Below are 16668 nucleotides of genomic sequence, written 5' to 3' on the forward strand. Positions count from 1 at the left end.
AGGGCAGCAGCATTGGTTTATAAACCCAGCCGCGGCTGCTCCTTCGAACTCCTCTGTAAAGCAGGCTTCTGGGCGTAACTATGACGCGCTGCCCTGTGAGCCTGCTGGCCCTTGTGGGCCTGAATTTCCACGCCCGAGGCCTAGCAGGCCAACTGGGCAGCGCCCCGACAATTTTTTATATAGTTTTTTCTTTTCTACATTATTTATACATGACCGTTTGTACACGAAGTGCGTCCAGTTTTTGCCATGACCCTCTCTACTTTTTTGCACATGCTATGCGGGTGAAATGATGATACCATGCCAAGTTTCAATCTTTTCAGAGTTCATTTGTAGAGCTTTTCAATTTCAGGGTCATTTAGCTCAAAATAAATAAGTAAGTGCATTAAAAATGGCAAATGATGTCAGAAAGGGTTGAAAGTTGATGACGTGGCTTTGAATGGCGCCTGCTGAACGCAAAAAAAGTCCGGAGTTGTAATAAGTTATTAAAATTTTGAATTGCCGGTGTAACAGATGAGTTTTCGTCCGAAACCCTGATACTTCGAAAGAGATTGTCCAGTTTGTACACGAAGTGCATCCAGTTTTTGCCGTGACCCTCTCTACTTTTTTGCACATGATATGCGGGTGAAATGATGATACCATGCCAAGTTTCAACCTTTTCAGAGTTCATTTGTAGAGCTTTTCAATTTCAGGGCTATTTAGCTCAAAACAAATCAGTAAATGTATTAAAAATAGCAAATGATGTCAGAAAGGGTTGAAAGTTGATGACGTGACTTCGAATGGCGCCTCCTGAACGCAAAAAAGTCCGGAGTTGTAATAAGTTATTAAAATTTTGAATTGCCGGTGTAACAGATGAGTTTTCGTCCGAAACCCTGATACTTCGAAAGAGATTGTCCAGTTTGTACACGAAGTGCATCCAGTTTTTGCCGTGACCCTCTCTACTTTTTTGCACATGCTATGCGGGTGAAATGATGATACCATGCCAAGTTTCAACCTTTTCAGAGTTCAGTTGTAGTGCTTTTCAATTTCAGGGTTATTTAGCTCAAAACAAATCAGTAAATGCATTAAAAATAACAAATTATGTCAGAAAGGGTTGAAAGTTGATGACGTGGCTTTGAATGGTGCCTGCTGAACGCAAAAAAAGTCCGGAGTTTGAGAGGAGAGAGTGAGGGTGTAAACATGTAAAAATATACATAAAAAATACATTGATCATCAATGATCTTTTTGTGTACAATCTGAATTGTCAATATGAGTCCTCAACAGTTTAGAAACCGGTGAAGACTCATATTGCGGCCACAAATTCTACACATAGAGTTCAATGAAGACCAAGTGTTGTTATAGTTTGAGAAGTAACATATTTAAGGTGGTAAAAACCCTGTTAGCCGAGCGAGGTGGGACTAAAAAACCGCCGCAACTACAAACCTCTAGTACCGATTTGTGGTATGAACCGATACTAAAGGCGCTGGTGGGCCCCAGCCGGACCACGGCGTGCCACAGCCTCTTTAGTACCGGTTCGTGCCAGGTTCGCGACGAATTAGCTCCGCCCACCTAGCCGTTCGAACCGGCACTAATGGACACATTAGTGCCGGCTTTGTTACAAACCAGTCCTAACGTGCTTCATATTACTCCGTTTTTTTACTAGTGGAAGGACATCCCGGCGAACACCCGGAGTTGTCCGTCGGAACGGTCGACGGCCGCTTTTGTTGGAACCGTGGCCTGCCCTAGCTCGGCTCTACCTCTCTCTCGCTGCACCTCCCGCTCGTTCTCTCTGACACAACGAAGAGGAAGATGAAGGAAGAAGAAAGACTTAGGACACAGGTGTTTCCCGGAGCACGTACTTCGCCCGCCGCACGAACGGCGTGTATTTCTTTTCCCTGAGCTGCCTCACATTGCTACACCCGATTCATCAACGAGCAGTAGTACACGGGACTTATACCTGGGCTAAACCACATGCGCACGTACGCACGCCTGCCCAGCTCGCGATCCGCTCCGCCCGGTCCGCACGCACGACGCGCTCACGCGCACGACACGGCCGGCGTCCAACGGCCACCACAACGAGCTCCCGCTACTCTCGGCAACGACTCAGATGCGTTCCACGATCCGCATGCCCAGGCCGCGCACACGACGCGCTCCTACGCGCTCGACGCGGCCGGACTCCGCATGCATCGCCCGTGTCCGCTCGCCAACTACCAAGCATGCACACACACCGGTCACGCACGCCACGCTTCCGATCCGTCCCGCGTGCACACACGCACGCCCAACACGATCGCCGTGGCTTATGCCCAACAGCTTTCGCCATTGCGCACAGGACAAACTCGTTCTCCTCGTACAGTACCTCGTGGTTCTGCATGTCCACGGCTCGCCACACATCTGGCAACTTGGCCGCCTCCAGCCACGAGCGGCACACGAGGCCGGCGCCCATGAGGACCTCGACGGCGCCAAGCCTGACGAAGATCGAGGCGAGAGCATCGAGGGGCAGCAACGACCAGTCCCTGGCCGGGGGCTCCGACAGGGGAGGCGCCACGTTGTCCATCGACGATCGATCCGTCCTCTGGGACTGGAACTGGGGACGTTAGAAACTCATAACAGTCGTAGCGTCAGGTAAGTTCAGAGATCAATTTTACAGAGGCAAGGCAGGGATGTGAACCGTTGGTCTTTGAGTGTTGATGAAGACGGAGGGCTTGCTTCTCGCGTGCCAACCTTGTTGGAAATAATCCAAACCTAATCAGGTACTGTACGTGTCAGTAGTGTTTGCAGTTCATGTCCGAGTTGAACTAGACGTGTGTCCGTGTCCTAGTGTGTCTCTCTCGCATGCCATGGCGTGGTGGTACCTGCTGAGTGCAAGTCGGATTGTCACATTGGCCTAATTCTTGAAAGTTGAATACTGAAAATTAAGTACAACTTTGATGTTATAGGGACCGAGGAAGATGAATCAGATTGATTCTTTTCTCGGAGCTATCCAGGTAAATCAGCCTCGACCCTGAGTTTTGAATCTGAAGGAAATGCAACTATTTCAGAAGTTGGAGTCCAACTTTATATGAATTTTTTTGTCATGTATTTTTCTTCTAGTCCTTGAAAATGAGACTACTTTGAGCAATTAATTGGGTTGATCGTCTTGCTTTAATGCATACAACTTGGCCAATTAATTTTCCCAAATGGTAAGTGCACATATGTGTGGCACAAAATAACACCGCCCTGACGTTTTAATAACTAAATTGCCATAAAAAACGAAACCCCAAGAAAAAACTGAAGCTTGTCATGCAAACAAAAAATTGTCATGCTTCACAACTAAAGTTGTCATCTCCGGGTAACTAAAGTTGCCATAAAAAAGTTAGGACGGAATTGCTCCGTGCCACACGTGTGGCACTTATCAGGTCCTTAATTTTGTAGATTGTGTTATTTGATTGTGTTGGGAATTCAAAATTTTGTTTCCTTTAAAAGTCTGCGAATAACTTCAATCCTGGATTTGCCACTACATCAGAGCATCTACAATAGCTGCCCTATATCTCTGTGTGTGTGGGGGTGGGTGGGTGTGGAGGACTCCATCAAATTCAAGGGTCTCTCTCCCATATAGCTCCACGCTCCCCGGTCTAATTGGCCTAGTTGTTTAGGTTCCTAACTAGACGGGCTCTAATCTCGGTCTAATTGGTCTAATAGAATTAGACGAGAAGGCCGCTAGGATTTTTCTCTCTAGTTTTCTCGCAGCTCTTCATCCTGGATGTTGAAGCTCTGCCGGACTACTACTTCGGAATGCGTGGATACCTCGGAGGGGTCATCTACTTTGACTCTCGTCACAGAGAACATTCTCATGGCTGGGAGGTATAACCTAGCTGCAGGAATCGGCGGGACCTTCATGCAGCATCGACTCGTCACTGCTTCCACCACTCTGCACCATCGGTGAGTTTGATCATTACCTTCATCTTCATAGTGTTCCTAGGACTGATTGTATAGCTTAATTGTTTTTGCTGCGTATCATGTTCCCCTTTAGCTTCGTCCCCTAGGTGGTGCCCTTCCCAGCTGTTCAGCGATATCGACGCATGCATGAAGTTGTGGGAGACACGAGCGCACATCGTCGCGCAAAAAGCATGTTGTCTTTCTAACGATGGCCATGATCAGGACATGGAAATAACGATGGCCATCAGGAAATAACGATGGCCATGGGCTTATCGTCTAATTCGAAGCTTTCCTCGAAGCAGTCCTGCACCATCGATGCATGTCAATCTCTCGATAGATATAGCAAAATGATTATCCAGCCCCTTTTAACTAATCGCATTATTTTTCCTTAATCCATCCCGATCCCATATATATCTCGTATGTCCTGACCCAACCAACAGATGTCCCGAGCGACCTAATCTTGCATGTACAACCCACCCATCCCTCTCCCTGTTGGAAATATGCCCTAGAGGCAATAATAAAGTGGTTATTATTATATTAATCATGATAAAAGTTTATCATTCATGCCAGAATTGTATTGATTGGAAACTTAAATACATGTGTGAATACATAAGCAAATACCAAGTCCCTACTATGCCTCTAATAGACTAGCTCGTTGATCAAAAGATGATTAAGATTTCCTGACCATAGACATGAGTTGTCATTTGATAACCAGATCACATCATTAGAAGAATGATGTGATGGACAAGACCCATTCGTTAGCTTAGCATATGATCGTTCAGTTTATTGCTACTGTTTTCTTAAATGTCAAATACATATTTCTTCGACCATGACCCCCTCGTCCCCTCCCTCGTCGCACCCGTAGACGAGGAGGAGGACCCCTCGTCACACCCAGCGGTTGCCTCTCCCATGCACCCATTCCTCGCCGCCGCCAGAGGGCGTGACCGGGCAGCACCTGGCTCGCGTCGGCGGCAGCGGGGCCCATCTCCTCCTCGCACGGGGGTGCTGCGGCGGGGCAGCCTCCTTGGCCAGGGCGGCGTGCCGGCGTCGGGCATGCCGAGGACAGCGGCCCTCGGTGATAATCCCCAAGTGTAAGGAATCATCGTAGCAATTTTCAAAGGTGGAAGTGATAAGTATGGAGTGTCGAACCCACAAGGAGCTAAAGGTAAGATCAATATTCTCTCAAGTCCTATCTGCCACTGATACGACTCTACGTACACTGAACATTTGCTTCCATCTAGAAACGAGAAATAAAACTACGTTGTGGGTATGAAGAGGATAGCTTTGCATGATATTGGAGAACTAAAATATAAAAATAGGTGTTGTTCTCATAAAGTTAGAATATATTACTATATATTATAAATAGCGAGTGTGGAATAATGATGGGTCGGTGTGCGGAATTATCCTAGGCAATTATTAACAAGATCGGTAGTCGGCATTGCAATTTCATATGAGGGAGAGGCATAAGCTAACATACTTTCTCTCATTGGATCATATGCACTTATGATTGGAACTCTAGCAAGCATTCGCAACTACTAAAAATCATTAAGGTAAAACCCAACCATTGCATTAAAGTATCAAGTTTCCTTTATCCCATACGCAACAACCCCCTTACTCGGGTTTATGCTTCTGTCACTCAAGTAACCCACTATAAGAGAATCATGAACGTATTACAACACCCTACAGCAGGGATCCCTCACGTATGCGCGGCACGGATGGCACCATAGGACAACACCAAAATAAAACATACAACTCAAACCAATCTAGATCATCAATCAACCCAAAGGACAAAAGAAATCTACTCAAAACATCATAGGATGGCAACACATCATTGGATCATAATATGTGGCATAAAGCACCATGTTCAAGTAGGGGATTACAGCGGGGTGCGGGAGAGTGGACCGCGTAAAAGAGATGAGGAAGGTGATGAAGATGGGGATGTTGATGAAGACGATCACCGCGGCGATGATTCCGCCGGCGGCACTCCAGCCACCGAGAGAGAGGGGGGAGAGTCTCCCCCTTGTGCTTCCTCCTCCATGGCCTCCCCCCTAGATGGGGAGAGGTTCTTCCTCTGGTCCTTGGCCTCCATAGCGATGATGGCCCCCTCCGGGATCCTCCTCCATGGCCTTCGGTGATGATGGCCCCCTCCGGGATCCTCCTCCATGGCCTCCGGTGATGATGTCCCCCTCCGGCAGGGTGCCGGAGAGGGCCTATTTTTCGTAGCTACAGAGGCTTGCGTCGCGGAACTCCCGATCTAGATTTCTTTCTGGAGTTTTCTCTATTTATAGGAGCTTTTGGCGTCGGGGAAAAGTCAAGGGGGTCCACGAGGAGGTGACAAGGCAGGGGCGCTCGTGCCGCTGAGATTGAAGAGCTCGGTGGAGATGCGTGTGTAGAGCCACTAGATGATGACAAGAAAGTCCTTGAGCCAGCGAGGGTTGTGCGGCTCGGGAGGAGAGGCATCGGAGATGTGGTGTAGCAGCGGCCGAGGTGGATCTCAAACAAGTGGCGCCAGTGGTAATAGTTTCGGCTATGGAGATAAAAAACTGTGGGGATGAAGGGGGGTAACATTAGTAATTGTGTCGCTGAAACAGAGAGAGGGAACGGTGAGGGTGGTGATGGAGGAGGTGGCCAGGAGAGTTTGGGTGACGGGCTGTGAGGGGTTGCCGGCACCGAGGTTGGTCGTGGTGCGCCGGGACGCCGGAAGTTAGGGAAGGATCTAGAGAAAATCCGATACCATGAAAACTGATCGAGTTCTTTCCTTAATCACGTGTCACGTCCAGAGTACAAGGGGATTACATAGAGGGGCGACGCCCAACCGAAGCCAGTACGTGCACGGGATCGTACGTAGATCGTGGGGAGACCAAGGTGGACCGAGTCACCTGTCTAACAGCACTCGCAGTCGTAGTTTCCGTAATCGTTGCACTCATCTTCAAAATCAGGAACGCTGACACAGTCGTCGTTCCCGTAATCGGAACTGTAGATGTGGATGGGCTCAGCACGCCACTCGATCATTAGGTTCTTGATCCTGGCGAATTTCTCTCGCAGCGCACGCTCGCCATCATCATTGATCTGGAAACAGTCGTGCAACCCAAGAACCTCGAGGAGCGGGCATCTCGCAAGGACGTCGGCCAGTTCTCCGGCGTTCATGTAAGCGCCGTCGAGTTCGAGGGTACGCAGCTCCAGCACAGGTGACTCTCTTATCACATTGATGGGTCGTGTCCTGAAGACGTCGCACCATGTAAGCCGAAGGGTAGTCAGTGAGGGCGACCTGCAGACAGTAGTGCCAGCCATCTTTCTCATAAAGATGTTCTAGGAAAGAATGAAATTGATAAAATTTCGAACAGAAAGCTAAGTGAGATTAGAATAGAAAAACACCTTTCGAAGATATACTGTAGGAGCTCATCGGTGACGAAGGACATCCCGGCGAACACCCGGAGCTGTCCGTCGGAACGGTCCACAGCCGCTTTCGCCATTGCGCACAGGACAAAATCGTCCTTCTCGAACACGACCTCATGGTTCTGCATGTCCACGGCTCGCCACACATCTGGCAACTTGGCCGCCTCTAGCCACGAGCGGCACACGAGGCCGGCGCCCATGAGGACCTCCACGGCGCCGAGACTGACGAAGATCGAGGCGAGGGCGTCGAGGGGCATCAGCGACCAGTCCCTGACCGTCGGCTCCAACAGGGGCGGTGCCATGTCGTCCATTGATGATCGATCGATCGATGGGTCTGGTAAGTTCAGAACTTAATTTTACAGAGGCGGGCCAGGGACGTGAACTGTCCGTCTTTGACTGTTGAAGACGAAGGGCTTGCTTCTCGCCTGCCAACTCAATAGTGTTTGCAGTTCATGTCCGAGTTGAACTAGACGTGTGTCCGTGTCCTAGTGTGTCTCTGGCTTGCATGCCATGGCGTGGTGGTAGCTGAGTGCAAGTCGGATTCTCACATTGGCCTAATTCTTGAAACTTGAATACTGAAAATTAAGTACAAATTTGATGTTATAGGGACCGAAGAAGATGAAGCAGATTGATTCTTTTCTCAGAGCTATCCAGGTAAATCAGCCTGGACCCTGAGTTTTGAATCTGAAGGAAATGCAACTATTTCAGAAGCCGGAGTCCAACTTTATATAAATTTTTGTGTAAAATATTTTTAGTCTAATCCATGAGAATGAAACTACTTTGAACAATTAATTGGGTTGATCGTCTTGCCTTAATGCATACGACTTCGCCAATTAATTTTGTAGATTGTGTTATTTGATTGTATCGGGAATTCGAAATTTTGTTTCCATTAAAAGTCCGTCAGAATAATTTCAAATCCTGGATTTGCTACTAGTATATCAGAGCATCTACAATAGCTGCCCTATAATACGGCATAACCACTTTTTATCTTGTCCTTGAGAATGAAACTAATTTGAACAATTAATTGTATTGATCGAATTGGCCAGTTATTTTTGTAGATTGTCTTATTTGATTGGGTCGTTGCTTCTATTTTAAGTATCGAGTCGTTTGAAAATTTTGAAAAATATACATTGAACATTTATAGTATCCATTGATTTTTTTAATATATGTTGAACATTTTAAATAATACACAATGATCTTTTCTTAATATACAATGAACATTTTTGAAAAAAAAATATGAATACATGGGTTGAATTTTTCTGAATATGCATTGAATATTTACTAATTAATACGTTGAATTTTCATAATAGATGATGAACATTTTTGTAATTAAAAGGTGAGCTATTTCATAAAATATGATGAACATTTTTCTTAATACGATGAACATTTTGTAACACACGGTTAACTTTTTATATAATACATAATAAAGAGAAGAAAACAGAAAATAAAAAAAGTAAAAGCAAAAAGGAAAAGAAATTTAAAAGCAAAACCAGAACAAAACAACTGAAAACCGGACAAAACAGTGAAAAACTGAAAGCAAAAAAACCATAGAAGAAAAACAAATAAAAACACAGGAAACAGCAGCGAAGGAAAACGGCACAGGAAATCCGTACGTGAGCCGGCCCATGTGCCGACTCGCTTCAGCGAACCCGCAGTTCCTAGACGCACACACGCGTCAAATAGGATCCACCAGGCCTGGGTGCCCGGGTCATGTAGCACTAAATTAAGAGAGAATTACTTATTTGGCCCCTTCTTAAATTCTGCTTCCCTTTTTGGCCCAAAAAACTTGTTTCTTCCCTTTTCGACACTTAAACTTTATTTTGTTCCCTATGTGACACTTTCGTCGGTCTTGGCTAGTAACGGTGTTAAGTCTGACCTAAAAAAACCGTTTTACCCCTAGTGTAATATGTGACCCGATTATTTACATACAAACACAGAGGTCTCATTGTTGAATAAACAAACAAAAAATAGTACTATGTGTATAATCATAAAAAAGTATTGCAGGGGAATAATGATAATAATAATATGAGTGAAACAATGACGATAAATTATTTTTTTGCGGGATAAAAAGAACAATGACGACAGATCCAATTGATCAACAGCTAGCTTCTACCGGTGGCGTGAGGTAATAGACGAGCATGCACTGTTCCTGGCAAAAATCGATTAAGCTGCTAGCATCCTTGCTTATTGTGCTTGCTTTGCACGTAGCGTGTTAGCTCCTTTGAAGCACCGATACGCACACAAGTACGTACTACACGACAAGCATGCACACACACTCAGTAAGCACGCACGTATTGACGCATGCAAGCGGCAGCAAGCACGCAGCCATCACGCACGCATCACGGTACCAGCAAGGCGGCAAGCAAGCGGCGGCGGCGGTGGCAGCAATAACCGGGGGCACGCTCGCGCAGTCGAGCCCAATACTCGATCCAATCTTTTTTTCTGACATATTACCACCAGGGGCAGCATTGTCTTTCTACATGCCATTTAACAATGCCGGATGGAAAAACGGATGAAAATGTCAGATAAGGAATAGAATGAAGTTTAAGTGTCAAGAATGGAAGGAAAAAGTTTTTTGGGCCAAAAAGGGAAGCAAAATTTAAGAAAGGGCCGAATAAGGAATTCTCTCCTAAATTAACCGCTTGCGCCAAGTTCTAGGACCGCTAATTTAATTGACTCAATAAGAAATGGTGTGAGATTTCACATGGCAAATTCACAAAAAAAAAACTGCCAATTAGATCATGGCAAATGAGAGTGTGCAACCCATCCCGTACATTTTACCCTGTAAAAAAGTAACCATAATACAAATAACGGGCGATCTACATCTCAAAAAGGAGAAGGCCCTTTTGAATGTAGTGGATAACAACGGAATGGGGCTATCGAATTAATATGTATTCGAATCTTGGGAGGTGGTAATCACCGACTCATATTGTTGATGTTATTGTTGCTATAATCAAAAAAGAAGTGTCCAAAATGCCTCTAAAAAGATCAGACAGAAGTAAAACGAGTTGTAATTGTACATGCATATAAAGAACCCAAACATGGTAACAATGTGATAATACGATATGATGATGGTTGCCATTAATCAGGAAGGAAACTCAAAAGAATTGAGACTTTTTTTTTTGCCAGGAACAAACTAGAAGTACTAGCTGTACAGTCGCCATGTAGTATTTTTGTGATGTACCTAATTGTCACCGTTGCATAACCATTTAGCCCTGATTTATAGGATAAAAAAATTATAGAAAATGAGATGACATGTATCTGAAATTCTATGAATAGAAATAAAAAAAAGGTGTCATTTGGTTCATATAGGATTTTTTTTCACTGAGTCCATGTTAATATTTATTTTCCTATAAAATGTAAAGGATAGGAAGAATTCCTTCATAGAAATAGGATTCTACTCTTATCTTACAAATCAAAAGGCTCTAAAGAAAATTTTCCTATACAAATTCTATCCTATGGGATTCCTACAAATCAAAGGAGGACTAAGTTACCTCTGATCCAGCGCAACACAACCCCGCCGCCCCGGCAGACCCCACGAACCCTCCACCAAACCAAGCGATGCTATGCTGATCAGACGCACTGCGCCGGCGGTGCCCATCCTGAATCTGCAACGTCACCATCTAATCCGCCGCCAAGAAACTTAGAGCATCTACAGCCGCGATGGGCAAATCGGCCCCTCAAACGCCCGCGGATGCGTCCGGGCGCATCCGCGGACACAGACCGGTCAAGCCTCAAATAATGCAACCCACATCCGGATACCACAAATTAGAAACCTCAAATCCATATTATTACATGCGAAGGTTGTCCGGTCGCCGTGGCCATGTCCGGCGGCCGGCTGCGCTTCCTAGAGTGGTTGTCTGGTCGTCCGCAAGGTAGAGTAAGGCATGGGACACGAGCCGGCTCACAGGGCTCAAGGCGCCGCCGTCTCCCATGCCCTACTTTTCCTCTTCGGAGCCCGGAACCCGTTGGGTACCATTGGACGTCAGATCGATGATGGATTTGTCCTAAAACGAGCCGGCGACATCCACCATGACTCGGTTGTGGTGCACCATACGGGGCGCTGGAGAATGCGTCTTCGCCTCGCCGTTGTCCACCGCCGCGAGCGCTGCCGCCGTCTCCCGTGCCTGCTGAGAGTTAGTGAGGAGAGAAGGGTCGCTCTCCGTAAGTCTAGCATTTTCGGAGGCAACTCTATGGAGTAAAAAATAAAAATGTTCCCACGTGATTCTCCACATACGCCAAAGTGGACACGTGGAACGCAAGGAAGCAGCAAGTCTATCGTGAGGCCGAGCTGAGGATTGGACGCGGCCACCGCACACTCTCGTGACACTAGCGAGCACGCCGCCGGCGCAAGAAGCACAGCCCAAGCCAAGCTCCCGGCCGGGCGGATTCATTGGTTGCGCGATGGACCTGCGCGTCGCTGCCCCCGCCTCCGTGGCCGCCGCCGCGCGCCGGGGCGTGCTCGGAGTCGGATGCGCGCGTGTCCGGCCGCTCCAAGGCCGCCGCCAGTGCCGCCCCTCCGTGCGCGTGTCCGTCGCGACCACGGAGTCCGCCGCCGCAGCCGCCGCCGTAGCAGCCGTAAGTAACACACGTCCCCCGTCCCTCTCAGTCCCAGCCACTAGCTAGCTCTGGTCATGCAGTTCACGACTCTTTGCCGTTCAGTCGGCGGCCGAGGATGAGGAGACGACGAACCCGAGGACGGTGGTGGCGGTCGTCCTCGGCGGCGGCGCCGGGACGAGGCTCTTCCCTCTCACCAAGCGCAGGGCCAAGCCCGCCGTGAGTTGTCACTCCTCTTTTTCCACGACCCGCCAAATGCGAGTAGATTATTTGACAGACATCGATTGTACTGGTGCTACCCGCCGCAGGTGCCGATAGGCGGCGCGTACAGGCTCATCGACGTGCCCATGAGCAACTGCATCAACAGCGGGATCAACAAGGTGTACGTCCTCACCCAGTTCAACTCCGCCTCCCTCAACCGCCACCTCTCCAGGGCCTACAACTTCAGCAATGGCGTCGGCTTCGGAGACGGTTTCGTCGAGGTACCACGTCCTGCAATTCAATTCAGACCGCTCATACTATAGGGGATAATGTATTACGGATGGAAGATGCACTGCTTCAAGGAATCTTCGGGTCTTGCTTTGATTATCTGAAACAGGGATAACAGAGTGGAAACTGACTGTTTGTTTTTTCAGGTTCTAGCAGCAACTCAGAGGCCTGGATCGGAGGGAAAGACGTGGTTTCAGGGTACCGCCGACGCGGTTCGGCAATTCGCTTGGCTTTTCGATGTACGTTTTCTCTCAGCGTGTGTGAGTGAGATGCATCTTTCTTTCATCACTACAGACGATGAATCGCGATGCAGGGAGTGTGCACGTGCTAGGTAGAAAAATGTTCATGTGGTGTGGTTTCCCCATTGGTGTTTTGCACAAAGCCATTTTCCACCCTAAGAAAACACAGAGCCTCTTGCCCCTGTTATACCGATATAGTTCCAGAATCAAGAACCTGGGTTCAGATGTGTGTTCGGTTCCGCTACTGGAAACCTCATGCTTGTAACACTGCACTTTTTTTTATGCTTTTCAGGATGCCAAATCTAAAGACATAGAGGATGTGCTGATTCTTTCTGGCGATCACCTCTACCGTATGGACTACATGGACTTTGTTCAGGTAATTTACCACATAAAGATTGTTTTTCACACTTGTCTGTTCAAATGTGGTTAAATTGTTGTGGCGATTCCACATATGCAGAGTCATCGGCAGAGAGACGCAGGCATCAGCATCTGTTGCTTGCCTATTGATGGCAGGTGATTTCCTTTCTATTTCAGTGGCTAATGTACATAAAGTCACAAGTGGCCTCCCACTGTGCATCATCTACATGCAGAGGAAATAATAAAATTCTTCAAAAAAAATTATGTTTTTGAAAAAAACGAATTGCCATTGCTGTGTTAAGGCAAATGTTTGATTTTTAGCATATAATAAACTCTTCGATTTAACACTCTCTTAGTTTGTGTCTTGTGGATTAGAGATGAATAACTCTATTTTCAATGTTAGCCGAGCGTCTGATTTTGGTCTAATGAAGATAGACGACACAGGAAGAGTTATTTCATTTAGTGAAAAACCGAGAGGAGCTGATTTAAAAGCAATGGTAAGTTGTGTTGATCTCTTCATGCCACTCACCTATCCTGTCCACACACTAGAGTAACATTCTAGATGGCCAAGTGCACTGTGTATCAGTTAGTACAACACTGAATGCCATTCAAATAAAATAAAACAGAAGTTCATGGACATTTGTTTTTGGCAGCAAGTTGACACCACTCTCCTCGGCTTACCGAAGGAGGAAGCAGAAAAGAAACCATACATAGCTTCAATGGGGGTATACATATTCAAGAAAGAGATACTTCTAAATCTTTTGAGGTACGCCAATTCAACTTACTGGACCTAAATTTAATGTCAGTTGAATATTCTCTTTGATTCTTCCCTGAAGAAAAGTATCCAGTTCTCCAAATACAAGGCAAACTGTCCAAGTTCCAATAAACATGGAAAGTACTAAATACAAGCTGTTTCATTTTCGAATATTTTATGTTTTAGTCTTTTTGGGATAATACCTTATGTTGTAGTAAGGTACATTTCTCATAGAACAACTTGATCACAAGTAGATCTTAATATGCAGTGCATTTTTGTTAGGTCAGATGGCGTTTTCCCACTGCAAATGATTTTGGGTCTGAAATAATTCCAGCTGCAGCAAGAGAGATTAATGTAAAGGTACGTGGATACCTAGCATGTGATGCTGTCAGCATCACCTACTGGTGCATTCTTCAATTGCAGTCGGGCATCTAAAACTGCACAATTGAAAGACAGAAAAGTAGGATGATGGCATTGCCAGAATATTGCCATTTCAGTTCCCTATTACTGCACTTGTAATTTTTTGTTTCAAAATGTTAAAATTGTATCTTTTATGTTTTATTATTTTCCGTAAACCTGAACTTTCATATGATGTTTTTTTACGCTGACTTCCACATGATGTCGCTGGTATCTAATATTTAAAACTTTAGGCATATCTTTTCAATGATTACTGGGAAGATATTGGAACTATCAAATCCTTCTTCGAAGCAAATCTTGCCCTTGCTGAACAGGTATGGGTAGTCTGTGAAAACTAATGGCGAGCTGCCTCTTTATTTCGTTATCCTCTTACAGTCTTTGCCCTTCTTTTCCTACACCACTATGTTATTGGTTCTGGTGTTAGTCTTATTCAATGTAAGGTGTTAATAGTTACTCTTATGCAGTATCACTGTTTATTGGTATGGCCCAGTGAGGCAGTAGATATATACACTGACACTTTACAAGGTGCAAGAATCATAGAGAGCACTCTACAAAAGAGATAAATACAATGTACTAATGGTCATAATACGTATGAACAAGCAATAAACTTTTATTTTGCAAGAAATAAAGTGGGAACCTGAACCTTTGGTAACATGTCATCATCTTTTTGTATGCAGCCTTCAAAGTTCAGTTTCTATGATGCTAGCAAACCGATGTACACATCACGCAGAAACCTACCACCATCTATGATCAGCACTAGTAAGGTATGTGTTGCCTCTGGGCTAGTATGACTCCCATTTTGCACTATTCTTTTCTTGAAAATTCTGTGTGTACCATTTTTACAGCCCAAAATTCTTTCTATTAGATTGTGCCATCATTATCACCGTGCTTTGCCTTTGCACCCTTAGTTACTACTCCCTCCGTCCCAAAATTCTTGTCTTAGATTTGTCTAAATCCGGATGTATCTAAAACATGACTTGATACATCCGTATCTAGACAAATCTAAGACAAGAATTTTGGGACGGAGGGAGTAATATCTTACTATAAGTGTTCAGTTACTCTTCATAAATCGATTTGGTTGCCGTGCCGCCTAACATGTGTGTATACCATTTGCAGATCACTGATTCGATCATTTCCCATGGATGTTTCTTAGATAAATGCAGGGTAGAGCACAGTGTCGTTGGAATCCGTTCTCGGATAGGCTCCAACGTACACCTCAAGGTTAGGCCTCTTGCTTGCAAAAATCATAAACAAAAATAGGGATCCATTATAGCCTTCCACAACAGCAAATGTGGTTCTCCATTTCTTCAGGATACGGTAATGCTCGGTGCTGATTTCTATGAAACTGACATGGAAAGATGCGACCAGCTGGCCGAAGGAAAGGTTCCGATTGGGATCGGGGAGAATACTTCGATTCAGTACGCATGCATATTTACTTCCTAGCTCACCGCTCATCAATTTAGACATCGCGTTGTATTACTCTTGTCTGACAAATGTCTTCCTCTTGTTCTGCCCAGAAACTGCATCATTGACAAGAATGCGAGGATAGGGAAGAATGTGACCATTGCTAACGCCGAGGTATGCATGATGTTCTCTGCCACCTTGTTTCTTCAAGAACAGTCGCATAATGAATATGAATCAACAAGCTATGATCCCCCAATCTTGCTCTAATTTGATAAGATTTGTGTAGCGTTCGTTGGAAATGCTATTATTCATTTCCAGTGAACCGCCCTTCGGAGTTGGTGTCGTCCGAATATTACTGAACATGTGGTTTGCTGTTGGGTTCTTTGCAGGGTGTACAGGAATCAGATAGGGCGTCAGAAGGCTTCCACATCCGGTCCGGCATCACGGTTGTGCTGAAGAACTCGGTGATTGCGGATGGATTAGTCATATGAGCTGAAAAGGCGGTTCTCCAGTCCAGCAAGAGAAATAAAGAATTCGTTTGTACTCTTCCAATAAGATGCGTGGCAACCCTGAAAATGCTCCTTGTGTATAGGAGATGACTTTGGTTCTCAAACATGCAATGTCGTATCACCAAATTGCTTTAAATATTCAAATAGCGTTGTCAATATAACCGAGGTTTTAAATTTTGAAAACAGAAAACTTCAGTACCTCATCGAAATATGTGAAATTTAACAAATTTGAAGAATTTCACAAATTATTTTGGTTTTCGATATATCAAAATTCACCTAATTCTATTGATTTTTTATTAAATTTAAATTCCTTTTGAAATTATTTTGAACCTAGCTTGAAATTTTGAGGTTACAAATATTTCGGTACCCTACCCTAAAAAAAATCAGCACCCACTGAAAGGGCTGAAATTTTGGAAAATTCATTTCAGCTTTTAGTTTTTCTTTGCTTGTTGGGGAGTGTGCACATCCTGGAGGGAGGAAGTTCGAAGATGAAAGCCAACCAGTTCACTTGAAAAGAATTGTGCTATCACTAGGCAGGCATTGCATTTATCCAAAGTAGCATCATGGGTTTTCATACTTGGGCACTGCCACGCCATTCCGGGACCTGTGATGCTGGGCATGGGCAACAAACACTGACGCTCCTGGATTTCAGTTC

At 45.5% G+C, this 16668-nt stretch overlaps 2 protein-coding genes across 2 annotated transcripts; one reads left to right on the top strand and one right to left on the bottom strand.

Annotated features, from left to right (window-relative positions):
- Positions 1–6774: 6774 nt before the first annotated feature.
- Positions 6775–7589, bottom strand: LOC109774935 (putative F-box/LRR-repeat protein 23). Its single transcript, XM_020333697.2, has 2 exons — positions 7267–7589; positions 6775–7159 (listed from the first exon to the last, which is right to left on the bottom strand). The coding sequence occupies exons 1-2, from the start codon at positions 7587–7589 to the stop codon at positions 6775–6777; spliced, it is 708 nt and encodes a 235-aa protein (XP_020189286.2).
- Positions 7590–11522: 3933 nt separating this feature from the next.
- Positions 11523–16203, top strand: LOC109774926 (glucose-1-phosphate adenylyltransferase large subunit). The gene is made up of 15 exons (XM_020333687.4): positions 11523–11865; positions 11950–12063; positions 12153–12326; positions 12480–12572; positions 12865–12948; positions 13030–13085; positions 13333–13426; positions 13583–13695; positions 13971–14043; positions 14334–14414; positions 14778–14864; positions 15217–15321; positions 15412–15518; positions 15618–15678; positions 15894–16203. Exons 1-15 carry the CDS (start codon positions 11692–11694, stop codon positions 15993–15995), a joined length of 1518 nt encoding a protein of 505 aa, XP_020189276.1. The 5' UTR covers positions 11523–11691; the 3' UTR covers positions 15996–16203.
- Positions 16204–16668: the final 465 nt, after the last annotated feature.

This window comes from Aegilops tauschii, chromosome 5 (assembly GCF_002575655.3).
Source record: "Aegilops tauschii subsp. strangulata cultivar AL8/78 chromosome 5, Aet v6.0, whole genome shotgun sequence".
Classification (NCBI taxonomy): Eukaryota; Viridiplantae; Streptophyta; class Magnoliopsida; order Poales; family Poaceae; genus Aegilops; species Aegilops tauschii.